This window comes from Pinus tabuliformis, chromosome 5_1 (assembly GCF_031772625.1).
Source record: "Pinus tabuliformis cultivar Carrire ecotype Pingquan chromosome 5_1, CPIR1, whole genome shotgun sequence".
Lineage (NCBI taxonomy): Eukaryota > Viridiplantae > Streptophyta > Pinopsida > Pinales > Pinaceae > Pinus > Pinus tabuliformis.
The window spans coordinates 824,800,322-824,823,688 of record NC_142305.1 but is presented as its reverse complement, the minus strand read 5'-3'; the positions used below and the strand labels follow the sequence as shown (position 1 = coordinate 824,823,688).

The 23,367-nt window shown below is 40.0% G+C and overlaps 1 protein-coding gene across 3 annotated transcripts in view; it reads right to left on the bottom strand.

Annotated features, from left to right (window-relative positions):
• LOC149167450 (P-loop containing nucleoside triphosphate hydrolases superfamily protein) overlaps window positions 1-23,367 on the bottom strand; it is a 428,107-nt gene that overhangs the window by 199,308 nt on the left and 205,432 nt on the right. For all 3 annotated transcript variants that reach the window (XM_089432992.1, XM_089432993.1, XM_089432994.1), the window contains exons 15-19: window positions 20,368-20,525; window positions 19,993-20,103; window positions 19,829-19,897; window positions 19,547-19,690; window positions 19,186-19,260 (exon numbers count right to left, since the gene is read on the bottom strand). In XM_089432992.1, the coding sequence (XP_089289118.1) occupies window positions 19,186-19,260; window positions 19,547-19,690; window positions 19,829-19,897; window positions 19,993-20,103; window positions 20,368-20,525 (557 nt within the window). The remainder of the gene's footprint in view (window positions 1-19,185; window positions 19,261-19,546; window positions 19,691-19,828; window positions 19,898-19,992; window positions 20,104-20,367; window positions 20,526-23,367) is intronic.

Here is a 23,367-nt window from a genome sequence, read left to right as displayed (position 1 = left end):
AACAGTGCGAGAGGCACAGGAGTGTTGCACCAGTGTAGAAAGGCACAGCGAGGTGTGCAACGATGCGAGATGCAAGGAGTTGTTGCAGCAGTGCAGAGATCGGAGAGGGGGAGCACTTGTCAGAAGCAGGGGGAGCTTCAACATCAGTGGGTGTTTCTATCCCAACAAGGAGGTCAGTTGGGAGATCAGTTACATACTTCTCAGTCACTGAGTTGCAGTGCAGTAGTGGGCAGCACGATGCAGCATGATGAGAGGAGGTGCAGTGTGGACTTAGTGCTGGGAGAAAGGACCAGCGGCAGCACGGATGCAGAGAGAGTTGTCGTACAGATGCAGTAGTGGCAGTGGCAGAACCATGGGCAACAGTACAGGAGGCAGCAGTGCAGAGGATGTTGGGAAGAAGGCCTAGCATCAGCACAGGTACCGATGCCGGATGATCAGAGTAATACTCAGTGAGGAGTATTGCTAGAGCATAGTCCTCGCTAAGAGGGAGTGTTGATTTGGGGTAGCATCAGATGTGCTCTAGCCATGAAATTTGGTGGAGATGTTGGGGCACATGAGATCTCCAATACCCAAAAAAGGGTTTGGGCAGATTCTAAAAAGATCAGGAGATATTAAAATAATTAATATTTTTAATGGAGTCCCTAAGTCTAAACTTAGGGAAAATAAAATATTAATGTGTATTAATATGAATCTGTGTTAGAATGGTCCAAAAGACATGGATCAAGCCAGATCTAATCTTGGCTGTTGATTAGGGACTTAATCTCGACCATTGAGATGTCAACAGGAAAAGTATAAGAGGAGGCTTAAGGGTCACTTGGAGAGCACACCGATGATCAGTCATTCTATTCTCTAGAGCGAGGTTTGCTAAGAGAGATAGAATCAGTGATCAGGAGAGCAGCGGAGGGCATTGAGTACAGAGGAACAGAGAAGGCAGAGATTGTGCTAGGAGAGTAGCGCAGCGACTAAGGAGGGTGACGCAGAGGCAACAAGGGCTCACGCAGGGCCACGTAGAGTCATCCAAGTGCTGCGCAGAGCACCAGAGGGGCCAACGTAGCTGACGCAGAGGCTCCCAAAGCAGACACAGGGCCTCCTGGGGCTAACTCAGGTCAAGACAGGTTGACGCAGGGCCAGCGTGAGACAAACAAGAGTTGACACAGTCCAGATTGGGTAGACGCTGGGGTTGCAGGAGCAGTTTTGTGCTGAGGAGCTGTCGGAAGGGTTTTTCGGGGTTTCAGCCAGGAGATTTCTCTCAAAATATGAGGTATAGCTACTAAGGAGATTCTCTGTTGGGTAGGCCAGCTACGGCAACCAGATTGTACTCTGATATGCTTAATAAGAAAATCCTCAGATAGCTGCACTGGTTTTCCCGCATTGGGTTTTTCCAGGGACATTGGTCCAAAAATAATGGTGTCATGTGGTGTTTTGTTCTTGTTTCTTTTAGTCGTTGATTTGTAATATGTTGAGAATGCACTGGTGTTTATTTTCAATATTTACTTTGTAAATAACTTGTTAAAGAAAAATAACAAGTAGGTAGGAATAAATCAGAAAAAGTGCATGAAGGTTTTCTAAGCTAAGTAGAGTTAGAAACTTCAACAACTAGAATTATTTCTTCTAACTGTAATTAGTTTTGCAGTTTATTGCTATAGCAACAACGAAATAATCACACTGCAATCTTCACAAAAATACTACGAAAAATAAAAGTGTTGGAAACTAAGAAATGCCAGCACAAACAAACAAAATTATGGCACAGTTATTTTTGGACTAAAGTCCCAGGAAAAACCCAACTTGGGAAAATTGGTCCAGCAACCGAGGGTTTTTATTATTAAGAAACAGTGAGAAATTCTTAGTACAATAAATATCGCCAAATTGGCGAATCTATCCAAGAGGAATATTGGCAAAATTATCTGAGGGATTTTACCCTCTCTAAGCAATCCCGGCGCTGGACTGCCACTAAAAAGCTAGTTATCCAACCATCTCTACGTAGGCCCTGCGTCACCCTAGTGCAATCCCTCAACCGCTCTGCCTAAATCAACTGCCAATCCAATCGTCCTGCCTGTTGCTGACTGGGAAAATGCTTCTCTGACCCTCTAGAAAACTTTCCCCGCCTCTGGAATTGAAAACATCTTCCTCTTCAACTGGATTGAATTGCCTTCTTGAGGCTTTGCGCAGCCTCCTGGAGAAAATCTTGACCTCCTCTTTCTGACTCTTTGAAACTGGAAAAATTCCTCTGAAATCACTGTCTTTGCCCCTCTCTGACACTGCTTCCCTTCTCTAGCTCGAACTCTTCTGACAATTGTTGCTGCTCTCTGGAAAACCGAACTACCCAAGGAAATCGATCTCAAGGATGTGTGTCCTCCATCGACCTCCTCTTATAATCTCCAATAGGGACTCCAACGGCCAAGATTAAAACATAATCGATGGTTGAGATCATTTCTGGATCGATCCGTGTGAGTTTCTAGATGATTCACTCCTTTCTCAATTAATATTTGTTGATCATACCTTTCATGCAAACCTTTTCCCATTCACTTGTATTCCTAACTATGCTATTATTGAGCCATATCTTGAAAACCTTGGGGTACAAAGTTTACCTCTTAGGTTTTTTCTGAGGTACGTTATTCCTTATCACAAAGAATTGAGCCATGCTCCTAGTTTGGACAAATGTTGCACGAAACAACCCCACCCCCAAGGTTGCAAACCCGGAAGCATGCCCCATATAGATCTGTGGGGGATCCACCGAAGGAATTGCGGTTCAAAATTTTGGAACCACGGATCGGGTCAGCTAAGATGGTTCTTGGAAATTCGAAACCGTGTCGGCCCAATTAGTGGTTCTCGATTTCCGAATGGCAGATCAGGCACAGAGCCGTACGGATCTTGAGCGGTTCTGAGGCCATCGGGTGGTTCCGCGACGGTCGACCCATAAATCAATTTTTTTTTCTTTAACTTGAGTTGGGGGTGGGTTTTAGGTGAGTTAGGGAAATAATAGATGGGGATAAAGCTCATTTCCCCCTCTCATTTGCTCACTCTTGTATTTTTGGAGAGCTTGGAGAAGAGCGGAGAAGAGAGCTTCGATAAGAGAGGCTTAAGGAGAGCATGAAGTGAAGGAGGAGGAGCTAGGAGCAGTAAAGAAAGGCTTCCATCTACAAGGGATAAAGAGGTAAGTGCAAACCCCAAACTCCCACATTTTTTGGTCATTGTTGTTTGCATTTTTTCTCCTCCCTCTCCTAATCTTTACCATTCTTTCTTCTTGCTCATTTCATTGCAGGTTTTCCATCTATATTCATATTCCATAATCGTGTTCTTTGGCTTCTATGTATCATTCCACTTTTGGTTTTCATGATGGTAAGTGGGGGTAGGAATAGAAGTGAAGAAGAACAAGAGGATAGTGGTCCCCATATGAATGACCCAATGTATGATGAGGAGGAAGGGGATGAAGAGGACACTAAAATGCAAGACGGGAAAGCTACATTAACACCCTTGTGGAATTATGTGACCAAACTTGAAGGGGGAAAAGGTGGTGGAAGCTACAAGTTTTTGTGCCCTCATGGTTTTCATGGAAAAAACCTGTTAATTTTGAGTTAACATGTTCTTTTCTTAGGTTAGTTACATCATTTGCCCATTAATCCATTAGCAATCTCATTAATCATGATTGTAACCAATGAAAGAACATAAATAATAAAAGTTGAAGACAAGCCAAGTCAGAAGAACACAAGAATGTGGTTCAAGCCAGGGAAAAACCCCAAGATGGGGAAAACCCTTGATCAATTCTTCTTATTATTATTATCAAATATTCAACAAAGAAATAGAGAGAGTACACTTAAGTCAAATTGACTTGCCAATATGTCGAGCAATACCACTATCCAGATGTCAAGGAAATAACTCAGTCAAGTCTGCACTTTCGATTCCATGATCTCATCAGTGGTTCATAATAGATAATAACGAACTTCAAAAGCAGCTTGATCCTGGGTACATATATGCAGCCTTCTTTACTGAAGATGAGGAACCCAAATTAGATTGATCCTAGACTGAATGAAGATCTGGCTAGGGCATACATCTGCCCTAACCTACAGCAGCAAACTTACAATATAAACCTCAAAAACATTCGATCTTCTTAGCAGAGAAAGCAGCTTAGACCAAGCTAATACCTTAGCCTCTATTCTTCCATTCAATGGGGATCTGTACCTGCCATACTCCACAAAGGGTCGACAGCCAACAAGGGTGAGAAGAATATGGTCCAGAACTGTCATAAACTGTGAAAATTTCAGAATCTATAAATCAGAAATCGTACTGCAATCACTGGTTTGTCATCTCCTACTTGTTATTACATTCAACAAGTTATTTAATTTATAAACAATGATGAAAAACACTATTGCAGACTACACTGACATACAAATCATAAACTGAAAATATATGAGACAAACACACAAGGGACACCGTTATTTGTGGACAACGCGTCCCAAGAAAAACCCAATGCAGGAAAATCGGTGCAACAGATAGAGGGTTTGTATTATTAAGCAAGCAGAATCTGAGTACAACAGGTTGCCTCTCACACCGACTAACCTTTCAGAGAAATATCGGCAGCAAGAAATACGTACGAGGGTTTACCGCATTCTCCAAGTCACATCTGATCCACTGAATGGCCTAACTCCGGCAAACACTGTGAAATCCCAGCGCAATCACTGCTTGGGCGAATGTCTTGCCTGTAGGAGACTGCATCACCCCTTCTGCTAAATCGATTTGTTGGAGGAAGATTGTTGTTTAGCCCTCCCGGCTTAGAACCTCGCTTCTCTGGCAAAATCTCGAACTTCTGATGAATATCCTGCACTACCACTGCAAGAGACCCTCTTGGCCTGCGTCAGCACTACATGAGCCCCTTCCTGGGCTGCGTAGACCTCTGCGCTGCCTCTCTGATGCTATTGCTGCCTCTCTAGCTAGTACTCTTTGGCTTGGAACTCCTTTCCGATCCAAATCCCTGCTTCTGCCCCTCACTGCAACTTAGATCACCTATTTGATTTTCTCAGCAAACCTCGCCCCAACAAAACCGAACTGACTGATCACTTGTTGTATCTCCAATTGACCCTCAAGCCTCCTCTTATACTTTTCTCGTTGATGAATCAACGGCCGAGATTAAGTCCCTAATCAACGACTAAAATTAAAACCAATGTTTTAAAACTCCGACTCTGACATCGACTCGGCCGAGGGTCGACTCCGACTCCGACTCTGACTCGGTATCGACTCGACCGGCTCAATTTCAATGACTCGGTCGTTGTAAAAAATACATTTAATATTTATTTTTTTATAAAAAAACATAATTTTAAAGATTTTCAATAATGTTTCCAAACACACAGCATTAGAATATAGATGGAAGATAACATATGATCAAAGTAGGCTCATGAATATATCCATTATATCAAAATGGCAACTAGTGCACTGTCCAATACATACATGATCAAAGATTCAAAACAAAAACACATAACCAAGGAGGCTAGAAATAGCCTCTACAACAAAAGTAAACTGTGACCAGTACTACTGGGCCACTAGCTAGTAGCTACTGTCAGAGGAGCCAAGATCATGTGGATCAATCTCTGGATCATCATCAGAGTCAGACAGGGGGGCCCATGGCTCCTCCTCATCATCATCTCCAACTGCAACTGTAGAAGTGGTAGCACTAGCAGATTGTGCAGCAGATGCAAGCTGAGATAGAGAAGATATGTGGTTGCGCTTCTGTTGTGGCTGAGCAGAGGAAGCGCCTGCAACTAGAGTCCTTGTTGGCTGTGAGGCTGAGGCTGGTAGTACAAGTGGATCGAGATTTGCATTCAATTGAACATCATGTTCGAGTGATTCTTCCCTATGTAAATCCAAATCAAGATCCTCATCGGAATCAAACTCTGCTGGATGACTCTCCACTACCCAATCTGATGTTGGATCAATATCTTCCAACACAATGGGATCTGAATCAAGTCTTCTGTTCAACAATTGGTTGCGTCTAAGCTGGAGGTTGTATTGGACATAGACTAGATCATTTAACCGTTTTTTATCCAAACGGTTTCTCTTCTTTGTGTGAATCCTCTCAAAGACAGACCAATTGCGCTCACACCCAGTAGCACTGCAAGTTTGACTCAAAATACGAATTTCAAACTTCTGCAATTCAGGACAATGGCCACCAAAAGCCTCCCACCATTGTGCTACAAAAAACATAGGAGTGTAATGAGTTAGCTCAACAAAATTACAAATTATATCCAACTTTCAAATTATAAACGATTTAACAAAATTTAAAAATACTATTAAGAATTTGAAAATTGAAATTTTTGTTTACCTGGCTCATCTGCTTCTCTTGCAATCTTTGCTAGGTTCTTCCCAAAGGTACCGGAGGCATTGCCGAAGGTCGTGACCTGTCAGTGTATCTCCAACTGATCAGACTCCAATGGGATCATGCGATCAATGCAGTCAATCAATCCATCTCTAACCTCCCCCGTCAAAGCCCCTGACTCCCTAACTTTATAATGATACTGTGGGTTCAAAAAACACCCAGCTACATGTATAGGGCGATGGAGTTGAGTGTTCCATCTTTCATCAATGATTGCCCAAATGGGCCCATACTTAGCCACTTTATCCTTGTATGCCCTCTTTATTTGCTCCTTTGCTTGATCCATAGCCTCATAAATGAAGCCCATAGCCAATCTTTCCCCATCCACCAACCACAACACCTTAACCAATGGCTCAGCAAGCTTCACAATCTCTGCTGCCTTTCTCCAAAAACTTTCTTCATTAACTTTCTTTTTCAATTCTTTGCCTTCCAGTTTGTGAGACCACTGGCTTTGATTCCATTCATCACTGGAAAACAACTTTTGCAAGTTTCTATTTTGGGAAAGCATAGATTGCAATGTCAAAAAATGAGTAGCAAATCTAGTGATGGCAGGCCTAATAATATCCCTGCCCCAAGTGTGTTTCCTCACAGGGCTCAGAATCCATGAATGACTGTAGATAAATTTTGTTATGCTTTTGGCATGATCTACAGTGTTTTTGACCCATTCTAATTTTCCAATATCCTCAAGCATGAGGTCTATGCAATGTGCAGCACATGGGGTCCAAAAGATAGTCTTGTGTTTTTCCTCTAACAGTTTACCAGCAAGAACATATTTAAAGGCATTATCTGTGATGACTTGAACAACATTAGCCACCCCCACCTCCTCAACAACCTCATCCAATAGCTAAAACAACAATTGCCCATCTTTTACCTTTTCAGATGCATCAACTAATTTTAAAAACATGGTTCCCCATGGGCAGAAGATAAGAAAGTTTATGATGGTATGGTTTCTTTGATCAGTCCATCCATCTGACATGATGGTACATCCTGTTCTTGCCCGTGAGTCCTTGAAATCTTTCAAATACTCATTAATGGATGAAATTTCTTTCTGCAAACGATACCCCCTTAGCTCATGCATAGTAGGGCCTTTGAAACCTTTTCCAGCAGCATGTATGGCATCAAACATAGGCTCATAATATGGTGAACGAGAAGCATTGAAGGGGATATTAGCATCATACCACCATCTAGCTATGTAATCACAAGCAGTCTCCCTCAATTCTTTCTTCCAATGGTCATCTAAAGTGGGCTGCATTTGACTTTTACTAGCTTGAGGACCATGTGCATCTGATGGAGAGGAGGGAGTGAAATAACTTTTGATATTCATATCACCCTTTTTCATTCTACCCTTTCCCTTTTCTTGAATAGAATCAAAAGAGGGAGGAACATATTGAAAGGGGTTGGATGCATCAGTATGAGGGATAGAGGAAGAACCCTCAAAATCATAATGGGGGTTGGTAGCCATCATTTTTTGTATCTCCCTCTTTCTCCCAATTTCAGCCTCCAACTCTTTTTGCCTAGCCTTATCTTCTTTAAACTTCTCAAAGCTGGGTAACAATTCCTTCCTAATCTCCCCAATTTCTAGTGAGGTATATGGAGTAATTTGGCCTCTAATCCCCGCCAAGTGTTGTTTCAGCCTATTAATGCCCCCAGTTCCTTCCTTAACTTTCCTATTGCAAAATTTGCAATGCATTTGACTATCAACCATTTCAACATATGCCCAAGCAGTGTCTTTCACTCTAGGTGCCATTTTTTGACTTGGAAATGAAAGCAAACAATCTGAAAATGATGAAAAAAAAAAATGATTCAATGTTCATTTCTTTCACAAAAAACACTCTTTAGGATTTCTAGATATGCACCTAAAATTTAATAAGCAAAAACAAATTTGTACCAGTGAAAAAAATACCTCCAAGCACAAACTGCCTCCTCAAGCTTGCTCCAAGAAACCAACTCCTCAATGTTGCTCCAAATGGCTACCCAAGAAGCTCCTCACTCCAGCTACCATGCTTGCCCAAGACTCCTCACTGCTGCTCCAAAAACAAACTCAACAACTCCTCACAAACTCTCACTCAAATGCATGAGATGGTTGTGAGAGAATAAGAGGGGTTGAGTGGGTTAAATAGAGTTTGGGAGAGGGGAATGAACCCCAAAGACCAACAAACCAATTAATAAACCCATTTGGAGTCCCACACACTCAGAAAAATTATAAAAAAATTAAAAAAAATCCATTTTTGGGGGTTCACTGGCCGTTGTCTGTGACCCGGCCGGGTTGATACGGACTCGGCCGAACCGGCCCAGCACGGTTTTAACCCAGTCGGCCGAACCGGTTCAATGGCCGAGTTGAAATTTTTTTGACCGACTCGGACCAACTCAGCCGAGTCGGGTCTGAGACGGTCGGGTTTAAAAACACTGATTAAAACAGACTTAATCCTCACCTCTTAGAAGCTTCTCACCCATATTTTTATTAATACCCATTAATATTTTTATTTTCCTAAGTTTAGACTTACGAACCCATTAAAAATATTAATTATTTTAATAACTCACAACCCGGGCGGAATTTCTCCAAACGATTTTTGGGTCTTGGATATCTTATTTATTCTAGTCCCTCCACAAAATTTTGGAGCTAGAGCACATCCAATGCTACCCAAAATCAACATAAACACCCATTGATCTAGATCAGATATGCCACCAACAGCCTTGGTCTTCTATCTGAGAAACACGGCCTGATGTGGGGAAGGATTTACCACATGAAACTAGCCCAGAGATGCCCTAACAACCTGTGACCTTCCCAATAGAAGATTCTCAACCCTATGATGGAAGAGAAAACCCAAAACAGAATACTCCTACGTCCTCCTTCTCAGCTCGGCTGCCTCAGACATGATTTGACCTTTTTCGATGTGTAAAATGAGGTTGAAAGCACCTCTATATATACTAGTCATTGGAGTGGAAGAGACGTGACTTTTGGGCTTATTGAACCGACATATAGGTGAGGCCGACCTTGTTAATTTTACATGAGAGAAACATAAATTCAAAATCACATTTCTCCTTGAACAAATTCAATGATCTTTAGTTCGATTGTGGTCCTCTTGAAAGAGGAATTTAATGCCATAATTATCTTCCCCAAAGGAGTTGTCCAAAGTTGAATTTGGCCCTAGTTGCCAATTTTAACACTCGATCTCAACTAGGGAGAATTCCAACAACCAATCCATCCATCATCATGCCATCCAGTCTATATGAACCATCTATGTATCTCATCTTTGCTCTGCTCTACCCTGCTCTGCTGAACACTAGTGTAATAATGAAGAAGAATTGATCGAGAGTGAGTTATAAGACCTTACCACTCTCCACTGACAAAAGTCAATCCAGAGGTAAAACCGCAATCAGACTTGATCCCAGATCAAGTTGAGGAACACCATGCATCCTAGTCATACAGACTACGGCAGTACTTGATGCATCCATCGGTAGTGTTATGGTCCCTAAACACTTTTCCCAACTCATTGGCCAGTTGAGAGGTACTTCCCATGTGTCCCGGACTACATGGGTAGGATGATACTGAATCAATAGCAAGTAAAGAATGCATCACATCCTGCTCACAACCACACGTAGGGAAAGAACGAACCGCATCCTACAATCACACATTACAATCACACGTAGGGAAAGGATGAACCACATCCTATAGTCATACATCACAACCATACGTAGGGAAAGGATGAACCAAATCCTACGTATGCGAATCACCAAGAGTAGGGAAAGGATGAACCACATCCTACGTATGCAAATCACCAAGAGTAGGGAAAGGATGAACCACCTCCTACAAACACAACTTACAGTCACATGTAGGGAAAGGATAAACCACATCCTACAAACACAAATCACAACAATCAATCGTAGGAAGGATCCTACACATGGGGAAAGGATGAACCACATCCCACCGACATGTCAACCAATAATTGTAGGGAATGAGCATCCTACATGTGGGGAAAGGATGAACCACATCCCACTGACATGTAACCAGATGCCTATATGCATCTCTCACTAGGGTATCCGCAGCAGAAGGTGAACCACTCATCCTGCTCATATGCTATAGGAGAAGGTGAACCACTCATCCTATGCATATGTTATCACTAGTAAGGGAAGGTGAACCACTCACCCTGTACGCAGCGCACCAATAGGGGAAGGTGAACCACTCACACTATGGTCGCTTTTAGCTCAAATGAGTACCCCAAGCATTCGGGAGCTCCCAGAGCTCAATGTTCCATCTTAACAAAAGATCCCTTCATATAAAAGCTAGGTTGTAATGATCCTAAACAGGAATGTAATTGATATACAAAGCATGCAAACAATCCAGCAATCAGAAAAACAAAATATACATTAAGCACCCATGGAAACACTAGAAATAGAGAACTGCTAAGCCATTTTATTACTTCTTCAAGAGCAAAATACAATAGTAAAATAGAATGGTGCACCTAGGCTTGTCTCAATGGACAAGCATGACAAAAACCAGGTGAGAAAATGTTGAACTGAAGACTGCTACAACTGTTGCACCAAACTGAATTGCGCTGCCCCAGAAAACTACTCTATCTGTTGACTTCAAAGGGTTGGAATCACTGCTTCCCTACTCAGAAAATTATGAGATTTCAGCTCCTTTCTCTTTGGCCTGAAACCAGAAAAACCCACGAAGGAATTGGCCAAATGTTGACCTCGGAATTTTGGCCTAAATTCCCCTTAGCTCCTCTAGCTGCTCGCTGAGTTGGGACCCAAGTTTGACCCCTTAGATCTACCCAAAAAATTCTATAAGATCAAGAGTGTGATCCTTGCCCAAAACCCAGTAAAACCCAGAAAGGGTTTCCCTTGGTTCGAACCTTCAAAAATTGACCTTTCACAGCTTGGCCCTCCTCCAATTTTGAATTTTGTTGCTGTGACTGATCCTGTCAATCTCTATTCTCCCAACTCTAGCAATCCTCCTCAAATGGCCCTCCAAGTGATCTCCTACTTCTCCCGACCAGCTCCAACTCTACAATTCCTTCCTCCAACTCCCACGTGAGCCTAGTGGTGGCTCTCTGCGCAAGCCCCGGTAACTGTAAATTGAACTGTTGGGATCTTGGCTCTGTTGGCTCCAAAAACTCACAAGAAAGGTTGGCCCTTTGTTGCTCTCCCAATCCTCTAACTCTCCCGGCAAATGCTTGATCACTGATAGCTCCAAACTCCCCCTGCGTACTCTTCAGCTAGCCAGAAATATGCATTCCCTGTTGTGGCTAAATGGTAGTGTTGTACACACTACCGAAACTCCTGAAATACTTATGGAACTACCTCTCTAGGGCGGGCACGGGTGATCCCCCAAAGTAGAGGTTGAATCTCCCGCATGAGAGATTCATGGCTAAACAATCGGTTGACTCAACTAAATAGCGAAGCAAACAATCAAGTAATTTTGATTGCAAGGTGTAAGAAAAAATGAATCCAAATGAGAGCTGTCGCCTCCTTTTATCTTTGTGGTCCTTCCTTCCTCATGTGGGCTCCTCCATCCAACACTTCAAATTCCCTCCAAACCATTCGAATGGCCTAGTTCGAATTCCCACGTGGGTGGCCCCCACCTTCCACTAGCAACCAAATTAAGTCGAATTTCCTCCTAAGTCCCTAACTCGAAAATGCTGGGTTCTTTCCCTTAGCCAAAATTGTGCAAAAATGTGTGGAAACACCCTATTACAAATGTGTTTGAGAAGGGACATGACATAGGCTACTTTCTGAAATGATATTGCTGATCGAATCGTCAATGGAAGCCTCAACAGATCTACTAGCGGAGATCTTAAGCAGCACTCAGCAATCCTTTGCTTCTTGCATATATTGGTAAAGAGAAAATTTGACCAATCTTACTCCCTTTTACTCAGAGAGACAACAACCTAAACATGCCTTTCCTGGGGCGTGCAGTGTCTATCAAACAACCTGCTTATCATGAGATTAGTCCACTTAAACATGCCATAAAACGAGTATGTCATTAGTTGTGCCATAAAAAGTGCTATGTGAAATATAGGATTTTCTGAATCCTCTTCTACAATATACAACAATGGTGATCATGTGTATAAATGACTGCTAGAGAGTTTCCTCAAATGGCCATGCTAGCTGCCTTATACACTCTTCTTCAATGGATCTTCAGAGTAACAAATTTCAGTCTTTAAGAAATAAAGGTGGACAAGACTTATAATGTCGATCCAACCTCTCTCTGCAATGAACTTTTGATCATACTATCTCAATGAGCAGCCTTCCATCTTTGTATCAAGGCAAACAATTGATAGAGGAGAAGATGGTGATCATGTGTATAAATGACTGCTGGAAAGTTTCCTCAAATGGCCATGCTAGCTGCCTTATACACTCTTCTTCAATGGATCTTCAGAGTAACAAATTTCAGTCTTTAAGAAATAAAGGTGGACAATACTTATAATGTCGATCCAACCTCTCTCAGCAATAAACTTTTGATCATACTATCTCAATGAGCAGCCTTCCATCTTTGTATCAAGGCAAACAATTGATAGAGGAGAGGATGGTTATCAACATCAATAGCTGAATCCAAACACCATAGCTCCCCCTGAATATTGAGAAGGTAACCTTGCCCATAATGTAACCATCTACAATCTGCTATTAATCCTGGGATTTTGTAGCTTCCTCTGAAGCTTTGTTTTGGATGATCATCTAGCCTTTAATCACGTGCAATCCATATTGGTAGATCCATGGTAGTCTTATACGAGTCTTATACGGGGCATTCCCGAGTCTTATATGGATCGCCGAGGCAATAGCCAGATGAGTCTTATACGAGTACGAGTCGTGCAACATTGGTTCAAAGGTTTGTGGGCTTAAAGATCAATTCATTATGAATAAGGGAATGTATCTTGGGAAAAAGGAAAATTGTGATTTTGAACGAATGTATCCTGCTGCCCAGGTTGGCAAAACTTGCCTTCGCTCATGACAGCTTTCAACATATTTGTAGGTTGTACTAAAGCTTCATAGTACTAAAAATTTTTGTTCTCATTCTAGTCAAAAGCCAACCTCATGTAGATCATAACCATTTCCTCACATTTTAATATGATGTCTCAAGGCTTTGCTTTACATTTCAGCTGACTGCTACCAGTAGCATGTTTTTTGGACTCTAGAAGCCATTTCGAGCCTCACTTATTATGTATATTGTCGCTGATATGTATTGCACTCAGAGCCATTTTGATATATCCAACCTCTGCATATTTTGTCTCTAACGGTTTGGAATCTTTAAAATATATTCTTTTATTAAAATTTCAATATTTTATGTATTTTTTAGTAAGCCAAGGCATTGAAATCAGAATGGTCCATGTCCAAGTCCGAGTTGACCCTTGACTGATTCTGAGGCCAAAGCCAAGTCCAAGTTTTAAAACATTGGCTTTGACGGGGCTCTGCTGACAAACATTTGTCTTTGGTGTCCTGCTATTAGGTTTGCCTTTCAGGTCGCCACTCTATAAATCTCCACAACTTCCTATTTGCTACAATCATTTTGCTGCAATGATCAGGTGGCATGTTGTCTTGGTCTTCCACCTTCAAATCAAGTGTCTAGATCTATTGTGATCTCCCTCCTTGACATCGTGCTCTTCTAGTGCCATTTCTACTCCTTTCACATTTTGTTTTACTTTTATTTTTTCTTCCCCTTCTCCTAAAGTCAAGACTTTAGTAATTTTAATGAATTTCAAATTCACCCTTTGAAAAAACTTTACCTCGGTTATGTTTTGACAACTCTTCAATCACAATTTTGTGTGTATACATTTGGCCATTGATCTCCAACTTGGATCTTGGCCCTTCCTTCTATGGTATTTGATTCCAATCCAATATGGTCTCTGATCTGACAGGTGTTGGACCACTTATTTCTCAAAAACCCTGCTGAGCAAAGAGATATGAAACGTGTTAGCCTCTACAATTTCCTGGGCTGAGGAGGAGATCGAAAGAGGTAACTTCGAACCACTTTCAGCTCAGTAGATAGCCCTACTGAGCTAGAGAGGGATCTCTCAAAGTTTATATCAATGAATAGTTTTAAAGAACAAAGTTTTTAGGCTAGATATGCAAGTTTGTTTATGTATTTGTGAATTTGAGATTTTAAGGTTTGTTGGACTACGGTTTAGAGCAAGTGATAGGTCCAAGCTTTAGAAATGCAAAGACAAGTATAGAAAGGAGCTAGGTATCAGTAGGCTATGGTATACTTGAAATGTTGTTAATGTAGTATAGATTAGAAAGTTTTGAAGAGACTAATGAGCATATGTAAGTATGAATTCATTAGCTTTAGAAGAAATAAACACAACTATGAACACCACATAAACAGAGCTTGAAATCAAGAATCCTATCTATTTAACTGCAAGGTAATTCATAGAAAGAAGACAAAGCATGTGAAGAAAGATGATTTATCCATTAGAAACTGATAGAAAGATTAAACAAACACCATAGACTCACAGAACTAGAGTTCCTAAAAAATAGTTGCAACTACTCCTGTATTAGCTGAAAAGATCATAACATACAAGCCTCCTCCACAAAAGTCCAACCCCTCTCTCTGAAAGAGAAATGATAAATATAGATTCCATTAAACCACTTCCCCTCCTTCAGGTGTCGAATTCCTAGGTGGTGGAACCGATTCCAAGATTCTCTCAACCAACAGGTGAGAGTGAGAAGGTTAAACATAAACACTTCTTGGAGACTTTGTTTTGGATTTTGCTTCCTTAATGAGGCCTATTAAACATCAAAAACAACCTATCATGTGCATTTATTCATGCTTACATCATCTAACCTCGAACCAAGTTCAATTACATCAAGAGTTTTGACTTTGACCAAGTCAAACTGAAAACTAGGAAATTTACATAGTGAAATTTTAAATAAAAAACACAGGAAATTGCAGAAGCGCAACGCCGACTTTGAGCCCACTTTAAGGTGCCTTCCGAAGGTCCAAATGAAGATCTGAAAGAACGGTTAACTAGCTTTTCAAGTCTAGTTTCCAGAACACCTTGAATTTTTTAAAATGACCCATGGGAAGGCTTCAAAAATTCAATCTCCCAAGGTCACTCCAGAAGCGCAACACCTGTCAAAAAGAGGTCCAAAAAGCTGATTTTTGACCACTTTTTCCCTTTTTTCTCAAAATTTAGGCCCTCTCTGGAAAATCTGAAGAAATGGGTTTTGAGAGGATGCCAAGGGCTTTCCAAAAATGCAAGCCATTTTTTATTTGAGTGCCTGAGGAAAAAGCGTAGCACCAAGGCATTGTGCTTCTGTGACTGGCCAAATTTCTGCATAAGGCACCAAAATATCCAAAAAACCAAAAATGTTCAGAATTTCTTCAAAATTGGTCAAAAGCTGTAAAATGAAGTATATTAAGCCCTCATGGATGCTTCAACAAGCATCTCTAAGTTACCCTTCTCATTTTGGTCCTTTAGGGCTTCTTTGAGCTTGTTTTCCATCTATTTGACCTTGACATTGCAATCATATTCTTGGCCTGGTAGTGATGTGCCATATGCCTTACTAGCTGGTTGTCTCTATTGGCCTTGTCCAGAACCCTCTCAAAGTGGTCATTCACCTTGTCTAACCAATACTCCCTGTCTTCATTGACCTCTAAGGCAATTTTGTCTTCTAACTCTAGTTCCTCATCCAGCAAGATGTGTTTTTTCTCCTCTTTCAATGCTTTCTTAAGCCCTTTGGTTCTTGGCCTCTTTTTCTTACCTTGTTCTTGAGTTCCTTCAGGCTCATTGATTTCCAAGACTGCTTTGCCCTTGTCTGCTTGCTGCAATAGTTTAGCTTGCTCCTTTTCCATGATAAGTTGCTTTGCCTTTAACTGACTATTTTCTTGTTCTAAGAATGAAATGACAAATCTTGCCCTTGCCATGTTGTCCATGAGTTCTCTAATCTAAGAGTCTTTGTCTTTGATAATCTGTTGCATGCTTGAGGGCTCATTTTCTGCTTCTAAGTCTACTAACTCAAACTCATGCTCAACCAAATCTTTATCTTGCACTGGTGACCCCTGTTTTGCTGATGTAGAAGGCTTGGTCCCTTTCTCACCATGAGAAGTAAACACAAGCCCTTTTCCTCTTTTGTACATCCTAGTCACCTCAGGTCTAGGTGCTTTAGGAATCTCTATTGATTTGCTTGAGGACCCAACCTCCATTTGTTGTGTTGGCATGCTTGAATGTTGAACTGAAACATTGGATTCATGCCATTTCAATGTTGCCTCCAAGAAAGAATCCCATGTCATGTTCTTCTCTGCAAGTTGATGGAGCACTACAGTCTTGATCAAACTATGATGAAAGAGACTAGGATAGTGTTCTTTGTTTTTCACCTGTACCTTCTCTGACATCTTGGAAAGGCTCCTACATAGATAGTTGCACATGTTTAGAGGTTTCTGAGCTGTAAAGTGCATTAGAAGCTAGATGTGATAGGCATATAGTCTAGAGAACCTTCCTTCACATGTGAAGAATTTCATGACAACTTTCATCAATGGAGCATATTTCTCCAACAGGTATCTAAAAGGTATGATATGTGCATGAGTCTCCCTGTACGATGTTTCCAAGAAGGACCTTTAATGTACAAGATCTAAGTTCATCCCCTTAAACCAATATTCACCATGATCTGGTATCCCTGTAGCAAGTGAAATAGAAGCCACTAAAAATGTGAACTCCACACCAGCAATAATGGCACTTTCTCCTTTCAAATGAGTAGCAACCCAATCTGTCAACTGTTCATGGAAACCTACTTCACACACCCTTTTGCAAAAATCTAGACAATTCACATCTTCAAAGCACTGTTTGATAAAGGGTGATGCATTGATCTCATTGCAGTTGACTGGTTCATATCTAAGAATTTTGCCTCCTGTATGGTGTTTCATCCTTTCCGGTGAAGAATCTCCTTCCATGATGACTGAAACCCTAGCAGCAGGAAAATGAGAAAAAATAGTGAGGGATGAGTGAAAAATGAAATGATGGATAGGTGGAGTGGAAAAAATGGCAAGGGAAATTCTAGGAGGTGGATATGGACTGTGAGAAACTTGTGAAAATGAAATGAGGTGGAATGAAGGACAGGAGTATTTGCGAAAAATGAAAAACAGAGTTTCTAGGAAAACTGTCCAAATTCCATAGGAATGAGTTAGGGTTTCATTTTTGGTGAAGTAATTTGGTGATTTGCAGTTGGTTCAGTGGTTCATAATGTATATTAAACATGTGTAGAGGTGTAGAATGATAGTTTTACATGTTTAACATATGTTAACTAGACTAGCCATCGTCAACCCTAGCCCATTTCATGAAAAATTCACTAAAAACCCTAAATGAAAAAATCTTAAGCTTGAATCCATCTTGCTAAATAAAAAGGTAAGTAAGGTGATGTACTTACTTGTAGAGGAGTTTAGGTTAGCAAGAAAACAATTTGAAAGCTTGAAATTTCAATTTGGGTGAGTTTCTGGATGGTTTTGAGCTACTCTGGCACAAGCGCAATGCAGTCTCTAGAAGCGCAGCGCAGTGTCCAGAAGCGCAGCACTGGCCTCAGAAGCGCAGTGTCGGCCTTAGAAGCGCAGCGCCGGCCTTAGAAGCGCAGCACAGTCTCTGGAAGCGCAGCACCTTGAATTTTTTGCTAATTTTGCCTAAAACCCAAGTTTTTCTCGCCAATGGATGAGAGAGCCCGATGCACAAAGGGGAACAAAAGGCAAATAAAGTGAGTTTGGGGCTTTTTGGGTTTGTATAGGCAAGTTAGTTTCCTTTTGAAAAGAAATGGGCCCCACAAACCTTTCAAAAAACTGATTTTTCACTTTTAAGACTGAGTCACCTTAGAGAGTTGAAACCTGGGTTGTATTTTCACTTTTTGAACACTGAAACTTCTTCTCCTAGAGCCTTTAAAACTGAAATCATGATGAACTTGTGAAAACTCATCAAGTTAATGTCAAAGAGTTGCTTATCATGCTTTATTTAACACTGGATTTACACATGATCATGATGGACCTTGAAACCCTAATGACCTAATGAAAACTTGAAACTGAATGGAATGATGATGATCACTGATAAAATGGAAACCTTCTTTTTATTATGACACCTTCATTTGAATGAGGAAGGTGACCAGCATATGTGACTTTCCCAAAAGACTAAAATCATTCCTAGACCAACCAGTGACCAAATTTTACTCTGCAAACCTAGTGACATGGTAAAATTTGACTTTGAGACTCCTGACAGACTTGGTAAAAGCATATTTGATCATTGGTGACAGGCAAACAAGACTGACACTAACAAAACGAACAAGAAATTTTTACACGATGTGATCCTATGAATTATTAAGAAAGATGCTTATATGTACAACGCTTCATTGGCAACATAACTGCCAAAACATACAGTAGTACATCTTAATTATTGATTAACCCATGTGTGACGAGTGGAATTGGCAACTAGGGCGGTCTCCTACTCATGTGACATGGGGTCGATTCCATCCGCTACCACTATAACCACTAGGTACATCATGCCTGCCCCTAACATGGACACAAGTGAATCAAGGGATCAAACCAAGGACCTAACAATATTTTACATAACACATTAACATGCTTTGCCAAGTGAGCTACTTGCGCACGCTAATCACGTATGTTTCATTTACTAGATTAAAATTTATATTAACTTTATAGCTAGTCTAAACACTAAGTTTATACATGCAAACTTTACATGGGTAAATTAAACTCTGGCATAGAAAGATTAGATAATAACAGCACCTACAAACCACATTCGACTGAGAAAAAATGAATTAAATAGAAATAAATAGAAGCATGAATTGCAAGAGGCAAAGAACTAAAGTATGGAAGATCGCATAGTAACCTGTTTGTTACTTTTTAAGACAAAAAGTGAGCTCTCAGGAGAATGTACAGGATCAAAATCATTGCGAATTTTAAGCTGCAAAAACCAAATGTAATGAGGTAAATGGATGCAAACGATACAACCCCAGACTCTAACTTAAATATAAAACAAACAGGATATCTTCTTTTGATAACAACATAACAAACTATTCCCATTAGACATATTAAAAGAAGAAAATAAACACCTATCATTTACATTCTGAAGCAAGCGAAATGAATCCCATGCCTTGAAAGCCTTTTAGCAGATTAAGGCATATTAGAACTTAAATTAAGGCATTCTATACTTAGTAAAAATAATGTTGAATCTTAGGAAGTAGACTGACATGTGCATGTACAAGATGAGGCTCAATGTGTTGTTGAAACATTGGGAAAACTGTTGTCATGATCTCATTCTGGGCAATGGGACAAGAAACCCTGTCCATATCTCTTTGTACTCTTGCAACAAGATGTGAATGAACTCCACCTATCTGTGAGTACAAGAACCATAGAAGCACTATAAAACTCCCGCAAGTCCTGTGAAACCTTCCATTATTTGACACAAGCATAAAACACTTGGTTCATAAGCATCATGCCAATTGAAATGAAGGACAAAGATAAATGCTTACAACAGCTATCCAGATGTCAAGAGAAGCTCGAATGTCTGGGTGTAAAGCATATACACCTTCAAATATAACCTGTAGAAAGATTCATTTTAGCAAAGTGGACATTTCATTCAAATAAAAGAAACCTCTGCCACCTAGTTATAGCATGAAGTAAAATATAAACATACCACACCACAGTCTTCAGAAACTTCAAGATTCTTGAATCCACTGCGAATACATTTCTCAAAATCAAACAAAGGGATCCTTGTGGTCCGCCGAGCTCTTATATCTTCAATATTCTGCATATGGTTGTTCCAGTAAAAGTTCAATGCCCCAAATACAAATCTATACTATGTCATATAGTTAGATATCAGCAATCCATGGTAAAATACTGACTACATAAAGCATCATAAAGAAGATAAAGATAACAACCAATAAAAAATTATACAAGTAAATAGGAAATCTTCAAAAAGCATGTGACTTTGACTCTATCAGCTAAAATGAATCAGATTTCAACCACTAACCAACTCCCAATTCTTTAATCAGCATTAACAGAGCTATACCTTCAAAAGAAGAGATAAATCAAGGGAGCTAAAATCATCAAACTTGAAATCCTTCACTTGATCTGTTTTATAATAGCTTTCCAATGAAATGACCTCACAACCAACAATGTTTGCCATCTTATGAGCCAAACTCGTTTTACCAGAACCACTTGGCCCTCCTGCAAAATCCCATGAAGTTGACCACTGCTTTAGTCACATATAGAGGGACATTTTGCATTACCTGCTTCTTTTTACCTCTTCAGAAAAATATGTACAGTCACTCCAAAATGGAATGAAGATTATTTAAATATATGAAGATTCCACAAGTATAGTAATAACTCTCTTTGATCTGGTCCACTCATATCTAAGAAGAGAGAAGATGGTATTGGGAGAAGCCATCATAAATAGAAAACAGCAACTGCCTTGAAGCCAAAAGATAAACCTAATTAAACCCCTGCTAGTTCTCATCATTGATTGCCCTTATGAACTTTCTCAAAGGAACTAGCCCATTGACAAATCTAATTACACCTTTCATGTTATACCTAGGAAGTAGTATCCAAGATTCCAAGAGTATTTTTCTTAAGCCACACCCAACAGGTTCACAACCCAATTCAACATTGATCTTATCCAGAAGGCAGTTGATTCAAGATGACGAAGCTCCACATGTAAACCAGATTATGAGGACAAGAGGACATAATGATATAATAATTCGGTCAAGGATACTCGAACTAGTGTATTTATTTATATTTACATCGTCAAACATGCTTCTGCATAAATAGATGTTTTATTTCACTGGAATTTTTGCCAAGCTAATTAAAATTACTATTCTATCATTAAAGACATGTATTAGTTTCCTATTAGCGTATATTAATATAACATTAGTCCCTTTTCAAAATGCTTCACTCATGACTTTTTTTATCCATCAGCAAGATATTGCAACTATTAGTATAGTTGTAACATTAAATTTTAGATGCAACTTGCAGAAGGTATGGGGTCATTCTCCGAAATTTACTATTTTAAAAAGTTGTATTCATAATTCTTTAGAAAATACGACTTGATATTCATCTCACCTTAGGGAATATAGGAGCACTAAAAATAGTTTTGTTTATTTTAATAGTCTATTTTAGAACTAAATTATTTGAGAGTCTTTATTGTTACCTTAATCTATTATAGGCTGTGTTACCCCTCATGTCAGTGGGGGTACATATACATTCACATTGCATTTATCACCCTTGTAAGCCCAAGGTCATTAGTCAAAAAAGTCTTTGTATTTAGGTATCCTAAGCCTTATGATAGTTAGTCACGGTTTGTCCTTTTGAGGTAAGTCTTTGGTCTGTTTGTCCTGTATTGGATCAGAAGGGTCTGGACAGATCTTGGGAGGACTCATGGTTTAGAGGAGCCTTGCTTATGTAGGGGTGATCACTACTGTATGGTCCAATCCAGCCTGTGTCAGGGTGCACCGAAGTCATTTTGCATGGTTATGAATCATTGAGTTGATATGTGGCCTTGGCCTTGGTGCACTATTCCTCAGACAGTTCCCAACATGGCAATCTCAAAAAATCAACAGTTTCACATTTCCCAAGGCAGTTCATGTTTCTTGATGCAATCCTAAGTTGCATGATATGGGCAAATGGGTACATGTTTCTGAAACGAAAATGCACTGGAAACGTGAACCCCCAAAAATTTGGAAACAGGGTTTCCAAATTTTTGGGCGGTCACATTATATATATATATATATATATATATATATATTGAAACTTGGAAAGAAATCATTATGAATAAATGAGCAAGAACATTTAAATGACAAGCAATGTTCCACCATCACTTATATTGGGATCCTCATCATTAGTATCACCCTTTGCATCTACCTCAATCCTCTAGGGACATCAGTCAACACCACCCAATTTTGATGAAACTAGGTTTGAGTTAAGCTTACATTTTTGCTAAGGCCGTGATAGAGGTGTCCAACAAGCAATATCACTAACATCGAGGTACATAAAGGGCTTGGTGCTCTTGATTAACTACCAATTCCATACCCTCATACATGATAGAATCTAATGAAAATAATCCTGAAATTTTGAAAATTGTTAAGTCTGCAGCATTTTGAATGGGATATGAAATTCTACTTTCTCCATATGAAGACTGACGAGGTTGGAAACATTCTCAGACATCGTGAAACAACATTTTGGTGCAAAATGAGTGAAACCTTTTTAAAAGAAAATTTTCTGACCTTAGAGGTTTCTAGAAGTCTCATTAGTTCATAATTAACCTCTGATTAGGCATTAAAACCAAAAGTGTGGGTCCTAACAACTAAATCAAGGCAAAATAAGAAAAATTTTATTTGGAAAGGCATTGTGCAAGCGTTGAAATGCATTTCAGTTTGTATAAAACACATTTCCCACAAGTGAAATGTGTTACATATGAACTAAAACGTGTTGCAGCCGAGTTTCAGAGATTTGATATGGAAACACAACTAATACACAAGGGGGGCCAAGTTTCCTGCAACATAGATGCAAGCGGTCCTGGATGTCGAAAAGTCAACTTGGTCCCAAAATGCTCAAATTGATGAGGAGATGGCATGCCACAATGAAATTTTTTCAAACAGTAAATGCATGATCTAGTTACAGGTGGTCAAAGTTGGTCAAATGATATATGTGGCTTACAAGAAGCAGAACAAGGGCAAGATTTGCTATAATTATGCATGCATTATGTCAAAATCGATCTATAAAAAGCAATGTTCCACCAAGACTCCGGGACGGGGCGACGCGGGTGCGGGGAGACACACAAGGGGGGGACGTGTGGGAGTACCCTCAAATTTTAGGGAAATTTAGGGGGGATGGGGGGAAGTCGGGGTATATAATTTTTTTCCTTTTTAATATAAATATATATATATATATATATATATCAAATTCATATTCAATAATGAAAGCAGAAATACAATAATACATACATATTTGAATTAAATAATGAAATGCATTGATCCATACTCATCACCCTTACTAATACATGCATGATTCATCC